This window comes from Trachemys scripta, chromosome 10, assembly GCF_013100865.1.
Source record: "Trachemys scripta elegans isolate TJP31775 chromosome 10, CAS_Tse_1.0, whole genome shotgun sequence".
In the NCBI taxonomy this organism is placed as follows: Eukaryota; Metazoa; Chordata; order Testudines; family Emydidae; genus Trachemys; species Trachemys scripta.
Window position 1 is genome coordinate 79,391,049 of NC_048307.1, and position 22,806 is coordinate 79,413,854.

The window sequence follows — 22,806 nt, forward strand, 5'->3', positions numbered from 1 at the left end:
GAGCATCACTCCGTGAGCAAGGCTTCCTAACTGGCAATACAAATAACCTTTACAAAACGTGTACACAGCAGACGCTACAGACACCATAGCTGGCAAATATATTGCCAACATGCCGCTGTGCTCGCCTGGAAGGAGGATTGTATTTTGTGCTCCTGTTTGAAGGACTAGAGAGTCTGGAATGTGCGGCAGCAAGATTGATGGCATTGGCTACAGAGAGACAAGACGTGAAGAAGAGCTCTGTGTAAGCTTGAAAGCTTGTCTCTCTCACCAACAGAAGTTGGTCCAATAAAAGATATTACCTCAGCCACCTTGTCTCTAATATCCTGGGACTGACACGGCTACAACAGCACTGCACACAACACTGGCGATAGCCATGCTCAGGGCCTGATTCTGATCTCACCAACACCAGCTTTATAGTTTCTCCTGTGAGATCAGAATCAGGCCCACTGTATAGACGGATGCAGGGCTGGGTATCGAGTTCCACAGCATTACCTCAATCCACAGTGCAATCCCGTACTATCCTGGCCCCATTCCTTACGCAACCCTGTCAACGTGCCTCACTACTGACCCATGACACCTGTCCTGAGACCAACCCTCTGCTCTGCACTTCAGTCCTGCTCATCTGCTTCCAGCCTGGCTGTCGCCCCTTGACAATGCAGCTGCTTCAGCCACCCCTGTTTCCGGCTTCCCGACAGAGCCAGGATCTAACCCTTTAAGGAGGAAATGTGATTCAAGAACAGGAGTGGGAGTCATGAGTTCTAGCTTCTCTGGCCATCTCTGCCACTGACTACTCCGGGGGGGAATTCTTCACTACTGTGCACGTGCAGAATTTATGTCCCCCAGAGATTTATTTGCTTTCCCGCAGAAAAATGACTTTCTGATGGGGAAGCAAAGGGAAGTCCCAAGAGCGGCTATGCAACCCTCCCCAACAGTATGTTTCGGTTGCCCAGGACAGCCGGCAGAGAAGTAAATCACTATGGAGCGGGGGCGGGACTGGGGAAGATCCGGCTGGTGGCTCCTAACCTGTGGCGGACTCAGCTGCTAGTCCCAGCTGGGCTGGGGAGGACGGGACTTCCTCTTCCCCTACACCACATCTGGGGCCAGGTTAGACCCTGTGTTCCCTGTAAGCTGTGTGCTTGGGCGGCCGCGCAGGAGAGATTCAAGTGCCTCCCAGCTGATTAGCAGAGCACGCACAGCCAGCAGCATGTGGTCAGGTGCCCCTCCCCGCACGTTGCTCCATCCTGCAGCGCTCCCGGGACCCTCCTGCTGGCTGTGCAGAGCGGGGGTGAGGTGGAGAGGAGGGTGCTGATGTCAGAGCATTCCCCTTCCCCCGCCCCTGTACCCCATCTCCACAGAGCAGGGCAGAGGGGACAGCCTGGCTCAGGAGGACACAGAGCTGCTGCACCATGGTCTGAGGTCTAAGTGGTGAGTGGCTGAGTGCCTTTCTTAAAGAGACAGTGCACTGTTTCTACGATTTCCCCAGCAGCCAGCTCACACAGTCTCTCTCTCTCCCCCTCCCCCTGTGCAGAGCGGGGGAGGGGGACAACAGGGCTCAGGACAGAGCAGGAGAGCTTTCATTGAGTGTCTTAAAGAGATAGCACACCACTTTTCCCAGCAGACAGAGCACACACGATCTCTGTGTCACACACACACACACACACACTGTCACTGTGTCACACACATGCACCCTGTGTCAGACACACACATACCCTCTGTGTCTCATACACACACACACAGGCAGTCTCTTTCACACTCACCTCCCAACACATACTTGTATTATCCTTGTTGTTACTTCTTGGTACTTCCTGCAACACACATATATTCTCTGTCATTTTATTCTTTCAACGGGTTTTGACTGCTCTGTGCATTTCATAATTTTTATTTCTCTTACACTTAAATTTAATTCTTTGAGTAGTGAGTTCTAAAATGCCTAACCTGTCCTGGCTGGAGCAATTACCCCTATGGTACCTTATTAAAAAATATACATTATATCTAGGCTTTTTGTTTCTATTGGTGGTGCACATCCGTACATATCTCGGTGCACATAACCATATTTAGTCCACACATGGATGGAAAAAAATTAGAGGGAACATTTGTTAGACCCAGATTTCTCCCTCAGTTGCAGGAAACTCTGCCAACTCCCTTGCTGTTTCCTGCACCCATCACTCCTCAGCTTCAGGGGGAGGGATCCCTGTATAGGGACTTGCTCTCCCATCCACCCAACCCCCATGCATCCAGACCCCCTCATACCCAGATGCTCCCATCAAGCCTCACTCCCCCCGTACTAATAACCCCCCCGATGAGCCGCACTCCCCCTGCACTCGGACCACCCCGACGAGCCACCTGTACCCGGATCCTCACCCCACCAAGCTCCAAACAGCTGCACCTGGATCCCCACCCCGCTGAGCCCTCCACACCAGACTCCCCCACACCAAAAACATCCCCCACTGAACCCCAATCACCTTCACCTGGACCCCCCTGCAGAGTCCGATTACCTTTGCACCCAGAACCCCCCAACAAGCCCCTGTGCATCCAGATCCCCCCCACACCTGGATCCCCCACTGAGCCACCTGCACCCAGATTGCCCCACACAGAACCCTCTCAACCCACACCTGGATCCCCCCACACTTCAATCCTGCCTTGCTGAGCCTGCCTGCCCACACCTGGTGCACCTGGCATGGAGGGGCAGGGTTCTGGGGCAGGCCCAGTCCTTGCGCTGTGTCAGGGTTGGGTACAGCTTCACCGCTGAGTCCGTGTCCCATGGGGAGAAGGGGGGAGCTGCACAGTAATCTCTCACCTCTGTGCAGCCGGTGGCCTGTGCTCCCCTATGCCATGCTGGAGCCTCCACATTTATTTGACCAATAAAATTTTCAGAATTTTGCAGAATTTTAAAATATTGTGCGCAGAATTTGTAATTTTTTGGCGCAGAATGCCCTCAGGACTACACCGACTCACTGTGTAACCTAGGATATGTCACTTGACCTCTGTATGATTTGTAATATTTGTCTGTCTCACAGAGGCAATGTACACATGCAAAGCATACAAACGTAGCAAGGGTCAGATTAACAAATATTGAAATATATAAAGCAGCTTGAATCAGGAAGGAACAAATGCTCGACAGGATACGAGTTTGGTGCCCTCTGTCCAGGACCTAATGAACAAGTGTCTACTCCTCCTTAACCACCTCCACATTGGGCAGTGTCATTCTTAGCTGAAAGACCTGCTCCCAGTACTGGGGGAATCCTGCACTCACCTGTTTGGTGGCTGGATTCCAGTTCCCAGAGCTGTCAAGCTGGCACCTTTTACCAGCACTAAGACCCAAAGGAGGCATGCCCAGTAACACCCTGTCTGCAGCAGGGCTGCAGGGCTGAAATCCCGAAGTGATTGGGAGTCAGGGAACAAAGCCAGCTATGCCAACACACGGGAACGGACTGGCGTACCCACCACGGCTCATCAGCTCCCGGAAGCATGTTCGCCCTGTCAGCCCTTCGCTTCCAAAAATGGGATTTTCCAGTACCAGCAATTCAACTTCCATGGTGCCATAGGAGGAGACACTTCCAGGAACAACATTACAGAGCAGCCACGGATATTGTGCTACCTCTTGTGGAGAAAACAAAATACCCCTCATCCCCACCGGTCAGCAGCCCTACTCAACTACACTGAGATCGCCCCAGGGATCTGTGTAACATTCACGGATGAGTTTCCCATTTGGGCTCCAGATGGGCTGAAATCTATTTGCATGAGCTCTATTTGCAGTTCACACTATCGTACATCTAGCAGGAGTACTAGGGAAATGTATTTATGGCACTAGGTTCCGTAGCAAAACACTGCACATGCTGCTTTCTGATAAGGGACATTAACTGATCCAGCTTTGCCTGGTGACAGATGCAGCGTTACACTTCTGGTGTCAGGTAAACAATGCTAATTTGCAGGGGGCTGAGGCAACACACAGGGGACAGATGATAAGAAAAACCTTTCAGGTCCCCCCAAATATCACACACGAACTTGGTCTTGCAGTCAGAGTCAATGTCGTCAGGTCATGCAGAATGTTTTCTCAGAAAAAAGCAGAGAGTTGCATTTGAGGAGTCACAAATGCAACAGATGGGAAGACCAAAGTCAATCGGAGTGAAACAACGCATGAGAACTTGGAAGGAAAAATAAAACCAGGGAGAGGCAACTCATTAAAAAAGATCTTGTCGCCCTTCCACGGAAAGCCCAGAAGGAAGTCTGGCCCTCAGAAGAAAAGGAACTTTAGTAACATCCACTCAGGAATGAGGAATGTGCATCCTGAATGTGATGAATTGAGACATAATGAGTAAGAAGAGGGTGTTAGTGAAAGCTGTTACCAAAAGGAGACCTCTGAGAAAGAAGATCATTTCCTGCTGGGATCCAACTGTCATATTAAAAGTTGAAGACAAAGCGTCTCTTTTTGAGCCTATAAAGTTAAAAATATCTCTGAAGCTTCGTCCATCCAGACGAACTTTTAACAGGGTTTAGTTTTTGGGGAGGTAACCATACTAGTTAGGAGGACCCTGCTACTGAAACGCTCCAAAAAAAGAAGACATCCTTAGGGTAGATCACTGCAATAAGCAGACAATCCCATCCCCTCCAAGGTCCTATCTTCATTAGGAAAAAAGAAAAAAGGTGGGTTCTTAAATCAAGATCAAGTTAATGCTTACAGGGCACCCAATTTTTAACTCGACCTGTTACCATGGGTGAAAGCAGCAAAGTGCTTTGTCCTCACTAGGATTTTACCCAAGTGTCTTTCGCCTAGTGAAGACCCAGCCCAAGAGTTTTCCAGGCAATCTTGGAAATTCACCCATGACCTTTCTGAACAGCTCTTCCTAGGGAGGGTGACAGACTGTTAGTTTCCTTCTGAAAGAGGAAGAGTTGATTTCCCAACCTCTGCTCAAATCCTCTGGGACCGTTCAGTGCTTCAAATAAGGTTTGGTTTGGTTTTTAAAGCCCAGGGAAATTCTTCTGTTTTTCACAGTCATCGCTACTGTCCAGGAGGTGTGATAGTCACATGGAGCCAACAGGGCCGCCCAGAGGATTCAGGGGGCCGGGGTCTTCGGCAGCGGGGGTCCTTCTGCTCCGGGACTTCAGGGCACTTCGGTGGCGGATCCCAGAGTGAGTGAAGGATCCGCTGCCGAATTGCCGCCGAAGACCCGGAGCGGAAGAAGCTCTGGGTCTTCGGCAGCGGGTCCTTCACTCGCTCCAGGTGTGTTCGGCGGCACTGAAGGACCTGCTGCCGAAGACCCACCAAAAACTCTCGTGGGGGCACCTCAAAACTCTCATGGGGGGCCCGTGCAGGGCCCGGGGCAAATTGCCCCACTTGTCGTCCCCCCCTGGGCAGCCCTGGGGGTCAACTTGGAAGGCTTCCTATAGCTGATCATTGTGAAGTGATCTCTTGGGCTCAGTGCCAGGCCTTTCGTAACCATGGTAAGGTTACTTCTGTGGACCTGCTTCCTCAGCAGGCCTGACAACCACTCCTTCTGTTCTCTAGGTTATAATTTTGGTGGCTACCACACCCCCTCCTTTGCCATACTGAATAGTGTTATGTAAAACCTGCCCAGGAAAGGAATTCACCGTATGAGCCACTCTCTTCAGACACATGGGAAGGGGCCAATGATGCTGGAAAGGTTGGAGCTGAGTGAATCGTTTGCAACGACTCATTGGTTCAGTGAACGCTGCCTTTCTTTTTCCGTTCCTGATCTGTCCATAAGCAGATCACCAGGTTCTTGAACGTATTAGTTATTCACAATGATTTGCCGGTTGCTTCTGCAAACGATTCTTGGTTTGCATATGTATGAATTGCAAATGTTACAACTGAATATACAATTTGTGATGTATGCTGGCATGTCTGTAATTTACCCTGTGCAAATTGCAAACTCTACACCAGACAAGCCAGAATGGTCTGGTGGTGATGGCGACAGCCTGGGAGTCAGGATCCCTGGGTTCAATGCTGGACTCAACTTCCTTGGTGAAACTGGCTGACTCAGCCAATCTGTACTCTGGGGGTCATAATGCTTCATTTCTACCACCCGCTGTCTTGTCTACTAATCCTGTAAGCTCTTTGGGGCAGGAACTCTCTTACCATGAGTGTGTACAGCTTCCAACACAGTGAAGCTGTGACCCTGGAGGTGCAAATAGGCACAACTGCAACACCCATAACAATGGTGGTGATATCCTCCTGAAATAAATACTGCAGCTCCTTTAGGACACTGCCTCTCTTGGGAGTTCTCCAGCTGGAAGGGCCATCTCAGGTCAGCATCGTTCCATTTCTTGTCCTTTTTTTTTTTTTTTTTAAATGGGACTAAAATCAAACCCCAGGCTCCAGCTGGGACCAGAAACCTCTGCTTATTGGTTAGTTGTGCAGGTCCCAGAGGCGCTGTGGTGGTGGCTGTGGCATTTCCCAGTTAGGAAGGGAAAGATGGAGGAGAGAAAGTATAAGAAAGAAGAAGAAATGCAGGCTGGGTTTTACCAAGAGGCCCAAGGGTGTCAGGTACTTGGAAAATTCCAGCTTCCAAACCCATTAGGTGTAAAGGTCATTTCATGGCACCATTACTAGAAACAGTACAGAAGTCCGTGAGCTTATGCTATGGACAAACTGCTGCCCAATTCCCATCGATGTTGTTAGCACATTTTGATCAACAGCCCATAAACCAAACCTACTATTCTCCAGCCTACTGGTAGCACTGGAGAGCACCTAGCTCCTCCATAAGGCTGAAATCCACCCTGTACAGAGGACTAGCCCAAGCCCTAGGCCCCACTTCAGTCCTGCTATTGTCCACCCCAAGCAGCCAAAGATCCCCAGTCACGGCCGTAAAAATTACATGATTGGCTTAAAAATGAGATTAAAAAAAGAAAATCAAATGCCAGGTTCTATTATTCACTTTCTGGTTTCGTCACAGGGCGCTCAGGACTCTGCAACCAGGAGGGTTAGCAACTTACTTTTCAAAACGAAAGCCGAGATGCCCACGCAATCTCTTAACTGTAGCTCGGGCTTTCAGAGTAACACCGAGGATCACGAGACTTCCCAATAAAATGGTGGGAGTTAGCAACACTGATCAAGTCCCAGAGTGATTTCAGTGGCACTGCTCCCTTGCATCTAGTTAAGCATGTAAACCTTGGGGCCTTAGATTACAAGAGTCCTTTGGAACAGGGACCATCTCTTACTAAGTGCCTAGCACAATAGGGCAATAATCTCAAGTAGGGCCTTTTGGCACTACCACAATGTTAATTATAATAATTAACAACTCCCATCTGCAACTAAGACACCTCAAACCATTGCCTTTTGGCTCGTGGCTAGCTACTGACCCCAATCATTATCTCTGTTCTTAGCCCCTTTCCCAAAGACGTTTTCACGGGTGTAGCCTGTTTGTTTAATAACATCGCTGCAAAGGCTGGGGTTGGTTCTCCTCTTGGACTGGTATAAACCAGAAGGAATTCCATTGATGTTAATGGAGTTACCCCATCTTAAAGAAACTCGCATAGGAGAACTGAATGAAGCCTGCTGTTTTTACCAGGATTCAATTTAAAGCATTAGCGGGTACTCATCTATCCCTCCAGAAAACCTCCAGTGTTAAAGTATTAACGAGTAGTTCTTAATGAAGTGGAATGCTCTATCCTGCTGCCTTAATAACAAAATGCATATCAGGATTTTAGAGGCACCTCGAACAAAGAATTCCAGCTCTCATGGAGTTTGGGAGGTTCAAACACAGGGCTGTTTGTAATACAGGAGATGTAACGCACTCGACAGCTTCTGACACCATGATCAGGTATCAGTACTTATGGGCAAATCCTCAGAAGCAGGGGAAACAGCTCACCTTGTCCTATATTTACATCCTTCGTTTTGTTCTATTACTCTTGACATCTTTGCTGCAATCTCTAGTGCCAATGTCAGGCCTTGTCAGTTCTGCTTAATGGAATATGAGGGATGGGAATTTTGTATCAAACCCACTCTCACCTAGGATTGCCACAGTTGTCAGTAGTGCTGCACTTTCAGAACTTCAGAGACAGCCAAGAGAGAACTCAGATCCTCCTGCTCCAAAAAGATTGGCTTCTAACACTTAAACAAAAGGAGCATTTCTGTCAGCAGTATGGGGTTTATGACACACGTGAGCAGTTCTTATTCCATGCAGTAGTGCGCACGCACGCGCACACATACACACCCCAGTTGTATCACTAATGGTCTCCTTAGCTATATTACTCTTCATCATTACTTTGTTGACAATTTGTAAAGTACCTACCAGAGTGTTAAATACCATTTCATGTTCATTTGAGAAGATCTGATATGCTTTAATCAAACACAAATTATTAGGTTCAGTACAGAAGGAACTGGATGAAATGTAATAGTCTGTGTTATAAAGGAGGTCAAACTACATGATCTAATGGTATCTTCTGGCCTTAAAAGACCAGATCCGCATTTCATCCCTCCTCTTTCACACCTTCCCTGCCTCTCAGAGTCACATAATCACTTAGCACCTCCTGCCAGAGAAAAAAAGATTAAGAGCATTTTTCATGACCCAACAGGTTCATTATGCAAACAGCTTCAAATATCAGCCACCTGCGAAACCTGATCCTAGAAATTCATGTAAACCGAGCCTGCCCAACTCTGAGCTTTCATTATTTCCAAACGGGTTGCAATTCCGTATTTAACTGCAAGTAAAAAAGAAATGGAAAAATGGCGAGATCGAGACACTAGAGAGGAAGGTTATCAGCCCCACTGGGGAAACGCACTGAGAAAGGAATACATTGTGTAGCTTACAAAATAAGTTATAATAAATGCAGGAATGATTGGACCTGAACCTCTTTTTGCAGAGGCAACTTTAAATGGAGATTGAAATTAAAGTCTCAACATAAAAGCACAGCTGCCTCATTCCACACCAGAAGTGGGTGCATTTATAAGGGCAAGTTGAAATGATCCCAGACAGGGCCGAATGCAGCTTTTCTTTTACACTAGTGTAAAAACTGGAACAACTCCACTGAATTAAGGAGCTCTATTTAAAAACAATGGAGTCAATCTGGATTTACACCAGTGTAAATGAAAGCAAATTTTGATCTGCAGTTTCAAGGGCAGTGGAATCCTTCAGCATGAAAACCACCAATCAAGTGAAAGATGGGGATAACGTCATTTCCATGTCATACAAAACAGGGCAGGAGTGTGTCCTTTAGAACAACAGCTCTCAGCTAGCCATGTGGGATGGGACTGGAGCACAGAACTAAAGCTGCCAGCTGTTTCTTTAAGATACAAACAGGAAAACCTTGCAGGTCTTGTTCAGATGAGGAGAACTAATTTTACTGCAGCGTGGAAATGTGGGAATCTTTTTCCAGTGCCACAGGAAAGACTCCGCAGAGTTGTTGCACTTCGAAAGCAAGCAAATGCCACATTCTTCCCTGCACGGCTCTCTGTACCCCTCTCATCTCCTCACCTTCAAAGGCCCAGCCTCCCTGTCTGAGCTTTCACAAAGGAAGGCTGCATCTCCAGCATCCATCAGTGCTGCTCTTGAGTTGCCTTGAGAAGGACGGGGTTGCTAGGCACTACAGCAACACCACCAACAACAACAAACAGGGGCTGCAAATGAGAAACTGGATGGGGAAGTATTCTTATCTGCTAGGCTGAGACTTCTCTAGTTTAAAAGCAGGTGAAGCCACATGAACTAAAGGCTGCAAGATCACTAGCCTTGTAGGGAAAACATCACAGCTTAGCAGCCATAATCCACTGTGTTTCTTTGATTCCACAGCCTCACTCTCACTGCAAAGGGTGTCTTAGCTGCCCCTCAGCTCTGCCCCACTTATCAGATTTCATACAAATATTTGACTGAAAAACACATTTCATGGGACGTTGCCGCAGCAAGCTGTTACAACTGTCAATTTAAATGATGTTCTGCCGACGGCAATCTCCCAGCGTCATCTCTAATAACACAGTATTAAATCCCAGTTCACCAGGAACGTGTTCCTCTGCTGAAAGACTTCACAGCAGCATTCTCAGCCCAGACCCAACGAACAGCCTCTCTTAGTCCATCCCAGTGAATCGTCCATCCATTCTTGTGTCTGCTCGGTACAGACAGAAAGAACAGGAGTCACTTTTGGAAGACACGTCTACATGAGCTGCATACCCTTTAAAAGCCAATGTCCTGCTATTTTGTAGCTATTACAAGGAAGACCATTGTGCCTTCCCCAGTTGGCTTAATTTAAAAGCTACATACAAACACTCAGGGCATGGAGGTTCAAACAAAATTCTTGCACCAAATGTCTGCAGCTATGCACGCCAAATCAGGACACTGCACATGCGAACGGCCAATTAGAAGCAACGCAACATTAGATGGTTGTGCTTACCAATGACGGCAATTACACTCACAAATTTGCCACATAACTGCACATTCAGACTGCACCGTGCGCCTAATACATTTGCACAGGTAGCCCCGCATCCTTATCATTCAGATTTCAACTACTGTAATAGTTGTAATCTTTCATAATGATACAGCACTTTCCTACTTTGTTTAGTCTGCAGAAGAGAAGAGTGAGGGGGGATTTGATAGCTGCTTTCAACTACCTGAAAGGGGGTTCCAAAGAGGATGGATCTAGACTGTTCTCAGTGGTGGCAGATGACATAACAAGGAGCAATGGTCTCAAGTTGCAGTGGGGGAGGTTTAGGTTGGATATTAGGAAAAACTTTTTCACTAGGAGGGTGGTGAAGCACTGGAATGGGTTACCTAGGGAGGTGGTGAAATCTCCTTCCTTATTGGTTTTTAAGGTCAGGCTTGACAAAGCCCTGGCTGGGATGATTTAGTTGGGAATTGGTCCTACTCTGAGCAGGGGGTTGGACTAGATGACCTCCTGAGGTCCCTTCCAATATTCTAGGATTCTATGCTGTAGATCTTGTAAAAGGTGACTAGGTATCATTAGCTTCATTTTACTGATGCAGAATTTGTCGCACAGGAACAGCAAGTGACTCTCCCAATGTGACAAAGAGTCATTTGCAGAAGTGGGATGAGGACCCAGGTTTCCTGATGCCCAGATTTGTGCTCTACCCACTAGACTATCCTGACCACAAACACTAGGATAACTAGAAATATATGGTGCACTACGAAAGTGATAAAAAATGGGGGTGAGGGTGGAAAAATCTCCAAATGGATTGCCTTTCTTTCCTTAATTTTTTGTACTTTCCCCAGCCCAGTCCAAACTCTATTAGAAATGTCAACTGCTGTTATCTCTAACTTTCCCCAAAATAGGTTCTTTCGAGGTTATAGGAACAAAATTATCCACAAATACCTGCAGGGTATAAATACCGAGGTGGGAGAGGAATTGCTTGTGGTGGCCAAACAATGTATAACTAGAAAGAACGGGACGAACTTAAGGAAAGGAGCATTTGAACTGAATATCAAGAAAAGAGGACAACATCTATTAGGTTGCAGAAGAGTCTTTTAAACGGAGTGGTAGAAATGCCACTGCTTGGGACATTTAAAATCTAGACTGGACAAAGTACTTGAAGATCGGCTGTACCTACCCTGGTAGATGTTTGACCTGTTATAATTATTGGTAATGCAGCACAGCCTAGAGTCCTCCCCGCCCCCCCGTCAAACTCCGGCCCTGCTGTGCTGGGTGCGGTAGCAACACATAAGTGAGTGACAGGACCTGACCACAAGAACTTACATTTTAAATAGATAGTGGGAGGGGAAACAGACACATGGAGGTGAAGTGACTTGCCTGTGGTCACCCAGTAGGTCAGTGTCAGAACCAGGAACAGAACCCATGTTCCTAGCCCAATGCACTAGCACTAGACATGCGCCTCTAAAATGTGGATGTCCTTGTAGATCTTAGATTTTGCTCAGTTCTATGGTGCTTTGGGATTCTAGTCTATCAGTGTGTAAAGAGCAAAAGACACAACAAACGTAACAAGAAGAGCGGCATAGTGGGGTCCAAATAGCCATGATTGCTGCATATATACAACATGTAAGGCCTGGCTACATATATACACTGCTGCTTTGGTTGAGTTCTGGCAGCTAAAACACAGCATCTGGTGAATGCCTCTAGCGGGCTCACCAACTACTTAAAGGGCTGCTACTCTATTCCTGTGCCCTGAAGTTAGTAGGCATTCTGAGGCTTCTAGTTAGTGTGCCCTGCTAAGTTTCATCTCCCCTCCTTCTGTTGGTCGTTCCTTTTCAACGTGGTTATGAAGCAAGCCAACGGGGCCCTCATTCTCTAATCAGGAGCACCTTAGAGCAGTTCACATGGCTTTGGAGCAGATCTCTGCGCCCATAGGTGCTGGAACTAGGGGTGCAAGGGGTACTGCAGCACCCCGACTTAGAATAATAGAAGATTAGGGTTAGAAGAAACCTCAGGAGGTCATCCAGTCCAATCCCCTGCTCAAAGCAGGACCAACACCAACTAAATTATCCCACTTGAAGTGGTTTCCATTATATCCAGAGTCTACAGTTTGGTTCAATGGCTCTCAGCACCCCCACTGTAAAAACTGTTCCAGCACCCATCTGTGCCCTGCCGCAGGGCGAAAAAACAGTTACAAAAACCAAACCGCAACCCCATGAAGCTCTCCTATAGGAAGCCGAAGAAGGGGGAATTTACACAGAGTATGGCAAAGCGTTCCATGACGAGTTCTCAAGGCCATTTCCGGCAGAAAGCAGAAGTGGGGATTCGGGGCTCGCTTCCCATCTGTACAGACGAGGGGGCAGGGACAGTGCTGGCAGGAGTGTTTTGCACTCAGGCCACTGAGTCAAGTATGCTGGGGAAGCAACAGAGAGAAGAGGAAAATCAAACGTAGCCTTCTGTTTCAGAATAGCAGCCGTGTTAGTCTGTATCCGCAAAAAGAAGAACAGGAGTACTTGTGGCACCTTAGAGACTAACAAATTTATTAGAGCATAAGCTTTCATGGACTACAGCCCACTTCTTCAGATGCATAACTTCTTCGGATGCATGCCTTCTGTTTCTATTTCTGCAGCATAAGGACACAGCTCGGTTTCAGGGCTGCATGACTGGGTCCTGCCCTAAGTCCTAGTATCCTCATTCTTGCTCCAACCCCTGTTCCCGAAGGAATGTCTGGAAATTTACACCTGAACATCTGCAGCACACACTGCACCGCCTGCCACAGTTGCTGTCTATTCCACTATTCATCTGATCCCAGCACACATCCAGTCGCAGAGACACAACGGGTCCTTCCCAGGGTTGCGATACTTTCAGTCGAGGGAAAAGACAGCGGCTTGGTTTTTTTAGCTCATGCGACTAATTTGGATGCAGGACAGTGCTAAAAGAATCACCCTCTCAGCTGAGCAAAGACATTGACTTAACAAGGAAAATGTTACGATATCCCGGATACCGTATCGGGAGCAGAAAAACAGGATTGGCCAGAGAGGATGGATGGCTGAGAGGAAACTGGCCCTTTCCTTCACTACTAGCTGCTTATTCAAATCCAGCTCCATTTGGCAGCGACTGGGAGTCACAAGTGAGAGACGTCCTGGCCTGCGTGCAGCAGACTGGTGGCTTGCCTGGTGGAAACATTTCCACCACAATCAGCACCATCATCAGGTCACAAATCACCATTGACACAACTGGTGCCTTATTAGCAGTCAGCGGGAGACCAGATGGAGTGATGGTGTAGGAGCAGCATTTTATAACTGTACTCTGAGAATTAATGTATGATTTGATTTCATCCTGCCAGCCACCCTTTTGGAATAGCAAAAAAGAATGACACACCAGAACAATCCTTATGACTGATTATGGTCACCCTTTTCTTTTAGGATAAGTTATAATGTCTACTATGGTTTCCTGGATGTATTACAAATTAGGCATTCTAGTTAAATATACATTTCTTTGTTTTAAGGTTTTAGTAAGTAAGAGACAAGATCTTGTATTGTGTCTATGTTAAGGAGATGAGAGGAACGTTGAGGGCCTGTAGCCCCAATGTGAATTGTTTTAATTATAAGATTTAGCAAGGCTTGATTTACAATGTATTCTGCTGAATTTAAAATACTGCTGTCTGTATACCTTTGAAGGTTTCTGTAAGAGATTGTCTGTGTGGATGAGGAATGCACGCATCAGGAAAAGATAAGGTGTGAAAATCATCACAAATGTCCAGATGATCAAGAAAAAGTGAGAGACTTGGAAAGACCAGGAGACAATCAGAAAACATCCATTGTATCCGATGCTAAACATGTTAGCAGCATTGACAACCTCAGAAATGAGGCAGGCACCCCCGAAGGTGAGATAACAAATAGGAGATAACGATGGGAAGCCAGACAATAACCATCAAATGATAACAGCAGAAAACCCCAAGATTAACACCACTTAAGGACAGAATGACATTCCAAATTAGTGGACTCAAATGGGAATTTACAACTATAAAGCTGGGGTGTTTTGCCATGGTGTCACGGAGTGTGGGGGGACACAAGGCCCTGCACCCCCGGCTTCCTGCGATTCACCATGACTCTCAGCCAGCCAGTAAAGCAGAAGGTTTATTTAGATGACAGGAACACAATCCAAGACAGGTCTTGCAGGCACAGACAACAGGATCCCCCCCCCGCCCAGTTAGGTCCATCTTGGGGTCCCAGGGCACCACAGCCCCCTTGGGAGGTTAGAGCCCTGTCTGCCTCCCAGCCATTCCACCAGCCAGCTCCTGAAACTCTCCCTTCAGCGACCCCTCCCACCACCTTTGTTCAGTTTCCCGGGCAAAGGTGTCACCTGGCCTCGAACCCCTTCCTGGGTTCTCACGTTACATGCTCAGGTATCTTCCCTCAAGGCCAGTCTCCCATCCCCCAGTGCAGACCGTCCTAGCCAACCTCCCCTGCCTTCCCAGCCAACACTCCCCACTCAGCATTCAAAGACCACATTAAGAACAGTCCCAGTTTGTCACACATGGAACTCTGGGTTCAGTCCTGAAAAGCCTCGGAGCATGACCGACAGAACCCAGCTCCACAGTCGTGCTCAATCTAAGTGGCCATTAGATTGACTCGAGCTACAACAGACTGGGAACTATAAACATTGACTGGCAGGGTGTGTGTGTGTGTGATATGCTCACTGTTGTGTTTTCAATAAATGCGGCATATTTGCCTTCTCCCCCCCCCCCCCGAAAGCCCCCGTGTGCTTTGTATAGCATAACAATGGAATGTTTAGCAGCTGCTGCTCCCCACTGCGCGGATAAACAGAAGAGCTGGTCATGGATTTTAAGGCCAGAAGGGACCACAAGGTCATCTAATCTGACCTCCTGCACATCACAGGCCACTAACCACCCCCCCCCCAGCCACTCCCATACCATGCTCCACAACCAGAATTAGAGCAAACTATTATACCCCTCTGGAGGGTAGACTGTTGTGTCCACAGGCTGAGAACAGGATGGACCAAGGTAAACTGATGCGAGAGGCCCCCACAAAGCTTGGTCTCCAAGATTTCAATCAGGAACCTTTTACCAGCACTAAATAGTTTTTTTTTGTTTGTTTTTTTGGGGTGGTATGGGGAGGAGGGTGTTGTTTTTAAACAAAGGTGTTTTTTTTTAAATACCTGTTTGCATGTACCATCATTTATAGATGAGAACCAGATCGCCAGGGACAGAATAAGCCACCTGCTGGAATTATCAAGATGTCTAAAATAACATGCATCTTATGGAGATCGCTTGAAGAAAAAAAACAAACTATCAACAAAGCGTGAGTCACCCACAGAGGTGTTTGTCGCTCGCAACAGGTTCTGCTGCCTTCCACCTGACTCTCATATCCTTTTCCCAATTATAAAAATCTCCAGAGATTTGCCAGAGACATGATTTCCATCACTATTAGCTAAATCCAATGAAAATGTCAACCCAGTGTGTCCCTTTGTCTAATCAGCGGGCAGCTTAATGCTTCAGAAGTGGAGTGGGGGGGGGGGAAAAATCAAACCAGAATTCTGCTCAGACCCATTGGCGTGGCAGAAGGAATACTCCTTTTTTAACCTCTTTGATTGCTTTCAATTTGAAAAGCAGAGTCAACGTCTTAAAGTTACCAGATATAATTATGCAGAGAACAGAACGAATTGAGCTGCTGGGGAGAGGTTATCCAAAGCGTGGCTTGATCGATATTACTTATCGATGACACATCAGGCCAAAGAGGGGAGCTGTCTCTGGCATGCAGAAGCGGCCGATGCCAGCTCTCCCCTGTTACCTTGTGTTTCATTAGGAACGCACAGGATCTGGCAGGGGCTGGTAATTAGATACAGAGTGTAGGACTGCTCAAGAATTCTCTGTAGATTCAACACAGATTATCTCCGTAACGCAATTCATTGATCAAAGGTGTATTCTTGGACTCCACAGTTAATTACACTCCCTGCTGATGGATGAACGGCAAAGGCATCTATGTGAAAATGCACGAGCGGCCGAGGAACAAGCGAGACACTTGTAAACGAAGACAAAGAGGGCCATGGAAGGATGTCGGAGCTTGCAGGGGAGTTTTGCCCTGCAGATGGAGGACTGAGCACCCTCCGTATGTACCTGACTCTTCGGCTGATCCTTGAGCAGCTCCTGTAACAATTCTGTGCCTCAGACTCTCCAAGGGGAAGAACAAGCAGGAGGAAGCAAGGCCTAGCAAACAGGCTGTGGATCTGGGAGTCAGGAGACCTGGCTTCTAATCCTGGCTCTGCCATTGTCCAGGCTGTGTGGCCTCGGGTACGTCACTGCCCTTCTCTGCGCTTCCCACCCTTTGTTTGTTGCCTATTTAGACTGTAGTAGGGGCTATGGCATTACAAATCATAATACTTCCTTACTCCCTTGAGTGCAGGGAGGGCTAACTACCTAACGTCTGGGAAGCGATTTCAAGTTCCTCATGGAAGACTGCCAAGTGTTCTGCTCATTATCGTTATTATCCACCCACAAACATTCACGGAACTAGTCATGTCACCTCTGCCCCTTTCCCGGGGGAACCCTGCAAATTAAGCCTTCTCCTATCACTCTCTCAACTTTTCTGAACAACAGAGACATGGGCCAGAGCAGAGATCTAGTACTTTAATCTAGGGTCGGGAGTTCTACTCTACCAGCCCCTAACCCGTCCCCCTGCCCTCCAGCCTTCCAGAGATCCTCTCACCCAACACTGATGGAAGAGTAACCTCCTGCTGCACTTTCTGCAGGCCACTGCCACTGGTAAAGCCACTGGACTGATTTCACCCACAGCATCAGCAGGTGCCACTGGTCTGTGAGTTCAATCCTTGAGGGGGCCACTTAGGGATCTGGAGCAAAATCAGTACTTGGTCCTGCTAGTGAAGGCAGGGGGCTGGACTCAATGACCTTTCAGGGTCCCTTCCAGTTCTATGAGATAGGATATCTCCATATATTTTATTTTATTTTATTTAACTTGGATGATTATGCATGAAAGACATGGGGCCACTTTTGAAAACATAGGAAAGGCTTCTTTGAAAGGATGCGGTTTGTTCTGCACAGTGCCCACCACCAGCAGCTGAGCATGGACATGACCAAAGCCTTTAAATGCCTCAGAGTGTCACGTTTACCCTCCTTCTCCTGCAAGTGACGTCCCCAAAGAGCAAAACGGGTTCCATGGAAAGCTTTGGAAAACGTCGTTTAGGCAGAATTCTCATCTGGTGCAAACTTTTCTCTCTCTCTAGTCATCTTGTTGCTTATCCAGCGATGGACGAGACCCAGAAGCACCAATGCAATGTTCTTGTAGCTCAGACCTATTGCACGTTGCGTGAGAACTAGACCGTGGTCTTTAAAAGGCTCATCTGCTATTTATTCCTGACCTGAAGTCATCTAGGCTGAATTCCAGGGACCTAAAGTTATTACCACTGAATTCCTAAGGGGGGAGGTATCGCCTCTTTAGGAGTGATCAGAAGGAACGCATACATCTAAAACGACTCTTTATTACACATCGTTTGAAGATGGGATCACTGAATGGGCTTTGATTAAAGTTGAATCCATCTCTGAGCCCCATGAGACACTCTGTATGTTGCTAAGTTTTGATAAGGATCTCCATGCTGTAGCTCCCAAGGTTCCACTGGCTCAAGAGGTCTCCAATTAAAACAGTTCCTTCCCACCAAGAAAAACAACCAGAGGGGAAAAAGAAATGGAACACAGAACACAAACTTACAAAAGAGAAACCAGCCTGCTATTTTCCCAGACAACTCAATTCCATTTTCTAAACAAGGTGATTAACCAACAAAATCTTTAAAATCTTCATCTCACACGAGTTTTGAACCCTTGGCCACAACAGCCTGTCTGACAATGTCTGGTTGGAGGAAGAAAACTGGCCTCCATCTGCCCACAAAGTGGGTTTTATGTTGGTCAGGAATGGTGGGATATTACATGTACATGTCTCAGATACCACAGTGACCCATGACTCTCAGCCAGCCAGTAAAACAGAAGGTTTATTCGACGACAGGAACACAGTTCAAAACAGAGCTTGCAGGTACAGGAAACAGGACCCCTCAGTCAGGTCCATCCTGGGGGGTTGGGAGCCCAGGCCCCGGTCCTGGGCTTCCCTCCATTTCCCCAGCCAGCTCCAAACTGAAACCACCTCCAGCAGTCTCACCCAGCCACACACCCTGCCTCCTCCTCCAGCCTTTGTCCAGTTTCCCGGGCAGAAGGTGTCACCTGGCCCCATCCTCCTCCTGGGCTCAGGTTCCGTGCTCAAGTATCATCCCTCAAGTGAAGTCACACCCTGATATCCCACCACCATCCAGCACCAATGCAGACAGTACTGAGTGGAGTATGAAGGCCTGAATTATATGAGAGACCGAGAGATCCTGGTCGAATGGAACAACTTGGATCCCTGATAAGGTGTCACAAAGTTATCACGGAAATGGCATACAAAACAGAGAAATCAATCCAGCAGACTCTATTACACAGAAGAGGCTGTATTTGCTTCCCCTGATCCCACCGCCATCCTCTTTTCAGTTCTGAGAGAGGGAGGCTTCCATTCCTTCCAGTCAAGAAACATGCACCAAACTAGAACGCGACCCTTCCAGCAAACATGTCTACAAAACACTGCACTAGAGGTAACCCTGCAGGTCTGGGAAAAAGTCATGGTTCTAACTGCCCTTCTCTCCGACAGAGCCAGCCACAGTCACAGAACGAACAGGGTGTGAAGCAGTGCAGGGATCAGACCTATCTGGACCCTTTCACTCTCACCTCTGGGAAGTGGCACGAAACACCCCTGCATTGGTTTGCACCGGTGTCCTGGTCACACAGTGACCCCTGTGCAGCCCCTGTTCAGATGCCCATGCAGATTACTCATTCATGCAGCACAGACAACCCTAATGAGGGAGGGTGCATAGAGACTTGGGCTGGGCCAGTCAAAGGAACCTAAGTGTGGGATTTGGGTGTGACCCCTTGGCACCTTTGAAAATCCCAAACTAAGGATGCATCGATGCCAGATACCCGCACCGCACCACTGAACCTTCTATGGTTCAATGCACAGAAAACACACAGGGCAGCTCCAGGGGTTTTAGGGTGCCGAGGACCAGGAAGAGCAGCCGTGACTAGCTTCTTAGGTAAAAACACCACCCCGCATCAGAATTTTGCCCATAGAGTACAACACATGAATAAGCTGTACAAGTCAGTGCAGCACTTGTAAGTAACGGATGCAAAAATACCCTATTATTATAAATATAGTCATTTTTAAATTGTCCATGGCCCCCCTAGAAAGAATCCAACTATCCCACAATTGATGTCATACCCACAGGGAGACTACCCTCAGCAGCATTTCATGGCAGCTTCACTATTTATAAGAAAGACTCCTCAGCTCAGTTTTACACAGCCGTACAAATGTCCTTTTGTGCCTTACCTTTTAAGACGCTAAGAATAGCATCGTCACTGTAGCGTTTCCGTGCTGCGTTAGTCGCTACGCAGCGATAGCCCCCAGCGTCGCTTTCCCGCACATCTACGATTTGGAGGATGCCATTGGGAAGAGTTATAAACCTGAATGAGTAAAATAAAGAGCATGAGATTTGCTTTTCACAGCTAACACGATTCATACCCTAGCCGCTGGAATGCAGCTATTTTCATTCCTTCTTTATACTTGAGAGTGTATTATGTGCACATCACCAAGGCCTTGGTAGAGAAGAGTGGGCAAGAAGCTCTTTAACCTCCCAATAGGAGAGTTTTAAATAAAGCAAAATGTACAACCCATTAATAGCAATGGAGTCAACGCAGCAATAAAACTTCTGCCTTTTTCAGACTAAGCCTACAGGTCTCTGCTGCAGAAAACATTCTATATTAAAAACTATATGCACACACACACACATATGATGAGTGTGTGTCTGCATACGTAGGTAGATAGATAGTAGGAAGAATGCCATCTATTAACCTATAAGGATATGTATATAACTCACAACCCTGGGTTTAGCAGGCCAATGCTCAAACCACTGAGCTATCCCCTCCCCCCAAACAACCAGGGACATAATAGCTATTGAGAAGGGAGCTGAAGAATCTGTTTCCCCTGCCATCTGACACACACGCGTAGGAGTAACAGACAAATATATTTGGCTGTGCATGCAGGCAGGTGACAGAATTAATTTGCCTATCGCCTACCAGCCACTCTGCTCTTCCCAGTTGAGAAACCCCCTATATTTGCCTTTGTTTGAACAAAGTGTCAGACCCTCTAAGCACCTTCCCCCTCCAAACAGGATTTCAGGGAGTTGCCCTAGAATGAGGATCCAGGAACGGTTGTTTTAAATGAACTCTTCATTAAATGATTTTCTGATGTCTCAAAGCAGGAAGCTGCATTTTCTGCATGGAAGCTAAATACATGGGACCATGCATCAAACATGTGCAAATAATTAGATATCAATAATGAACTACCGCCTCGCGACAGCTCCAAAAATAAAAAGAAGTTTACCCTGGAAGCCATGCTCTTTTGATCAGCAGATGTTTGTAATCGAACGCTGGGTGAGGAGAAAGGGAGATACAGACTAAGCAATGCCTATCGCATACTGGCTTTAACAACTCCACAGGGGAGTAAAGTGCTGGTGCTTAGACTGGGCGTCAGGGATTTTCTTCCCAGTTATGCCACTGATTCATTAGCTGGCCTCAGGCATGTAATTTTATCTTTCCGTGCCTCAGTTTCTCCCTTCAGTAAAACGCAGTGGTTCTCAACCTTTCCAGACTATTGTAACCCTTCCAGAAGTCTGATTTGTCTTGCGTACCCCGAAGTTACACCTCACTTAAAAACTACTTGCTTACAAAACCAGACATAAAAATACAAAAGTGTCACGGCTCACTGTTACTGAAACATCGCTGACGTTCTCATTTTTACCATAGAATTATAAAATAAATCAATTGGAATATAAATAATGTATTTACATTTCAGTGTAAGTAGACAGAGCAGTCATTGTCTGTATGGAATTTTAATTTGTACTGACTTCGCTAGTGCTTTTTATGTAGCCTATTGTAAAACTAGGTAAATATCTAGATGAGTTGATGTACCCCCTGGAAGACCTCTGCGTGCCCCTGATTGAGAACCACTGCTATAAAAGACTTCCCTACCTCACACGAGGGTTGCCAGGGGTCTGGTTTTCGACTTGGCTAAAGCCACTCTGAATTTACAACGGGGCAGTGAAAAAGTGCTGACCATTGCAAAAGAAATCACCAATATGGGACGTTTTCCCCAGAGGCGCCATTAGAAAACTGCTAGGATCATTCATAGCTTTCAGCATAGTACAAACTTTTCAGCTGTGCCCAGTAAAACTAAAATCAGGACCTGGCCCTATAGGAATAACAGCTTAAAATAGTTTGTTCAGGTGCAATAAACAGAAGGGCCAGATCCTGAGCTGCTGTCAATCCATTGATTCATTGAAGTCAATGAAGCTAAGCCAATTAACAGTAGCTCAGCATCCAGCCGACAATATTTAATAATAATCAGCGCTTGAACAACGCTGTTTACCCAGGGCTCTCAAAGCAATTTATATAGGAAGGCACTGCCCTGATCATCACAGAAGTGTTGAGAAGTGACTCAACTAGTGTCACAAAGTGCCAGAGCTGGGGGTCAAACGCTGGTCTTCTGACTCCCAGTCACTAGACCAGGGGTCGGCAACCTTTGGCACGCAGCTCGCCAGGGGAAGCACCCTGGTGGGCCAGGCCGGGCTGGTTTGTTTACCTGCAGCGTCCGCAGGTTCGGCCAATCGCGGCTCCCACTGGCCGCGGTTCGCTGCTCCAGGCCAATGGGGGCTGCAGGAAGTGGCGCGGGCCAAGGGATGGGGACGGCGAACCGCGGCCAATGGGAGCCGCAATCGGCCGAACTTGCAGACGCTGCAGGTAAACAAACCGGCCCGGCCCACCAGGGTGCTTACCCTGGTGAGCCGCGTGCCAAAGGCTGCCGACCCCTGCACTAGACCACGCCTGGCAACTACGCAAAGCACGGTTACGGCCACCTACCAACCAGGCTACCATGGCTGACTATTGATGGATCCATTGCCTTGTAATTAAAAACCCAGCTTATACGGTATTATACTGAATCATATACCTGATTAGCAATTAGCACAAAGTACAAGCTGGCTGTCAGGTTCTTCATTTTCTGCCTGGATTCCTACACGGCAGCGTCTTTATTTTTTAATATAAGGCCCAAGCCTACATGAGCCTTTTTAATTATAGATGAGACCCAGTTTTAATTGAAGAACGCTATAAACAGAGCTGCAGAGCTTTGACAGGCAGCTCTGGGTTACCAGCCTTCCTCGCGAAGAGGACGCACTGAAAGCTGATTGGTAAGGAAGGGGCAGCAGATATTCTGTGTGTACGGAAGGGAGAGGAGCGACAAGCACGAATGCAGGTTTCACGGTCCTGTTGCTCCGCTCCAGAAAGTCCTGATGGGAAACTCAGCTGTT

General features: G+C 47.3%; 1 protein-coding gene across 3 annotated transcripts in view; it reads right to left on the bottom strand.

The window, feature by feature from the left end:
• IGDCC4 (immunoglobulin superfamily DCC subclass member 4) overlaps nucleotides 1–22,806 on the bottom strand; it is a 166,138-nt gene that overhangs the window by 69,988 nt on the left and 73,344 nt on the right. For all 3 annotated transcript variants that reach the window (XM_034783590.1, XM_034783592.1, XM_034783591.1), the window contains one exon: nucleotides 19,773–19,906. In XM_034783590.1, coding sequence (XP_034639481.1) covers nucleotides 19,773–19,906 — 134 coding nt within the window. The remainder of the gene's footprint in view (nucleotides 1–19,772; nucleotides 19,907–22,806) is intronic.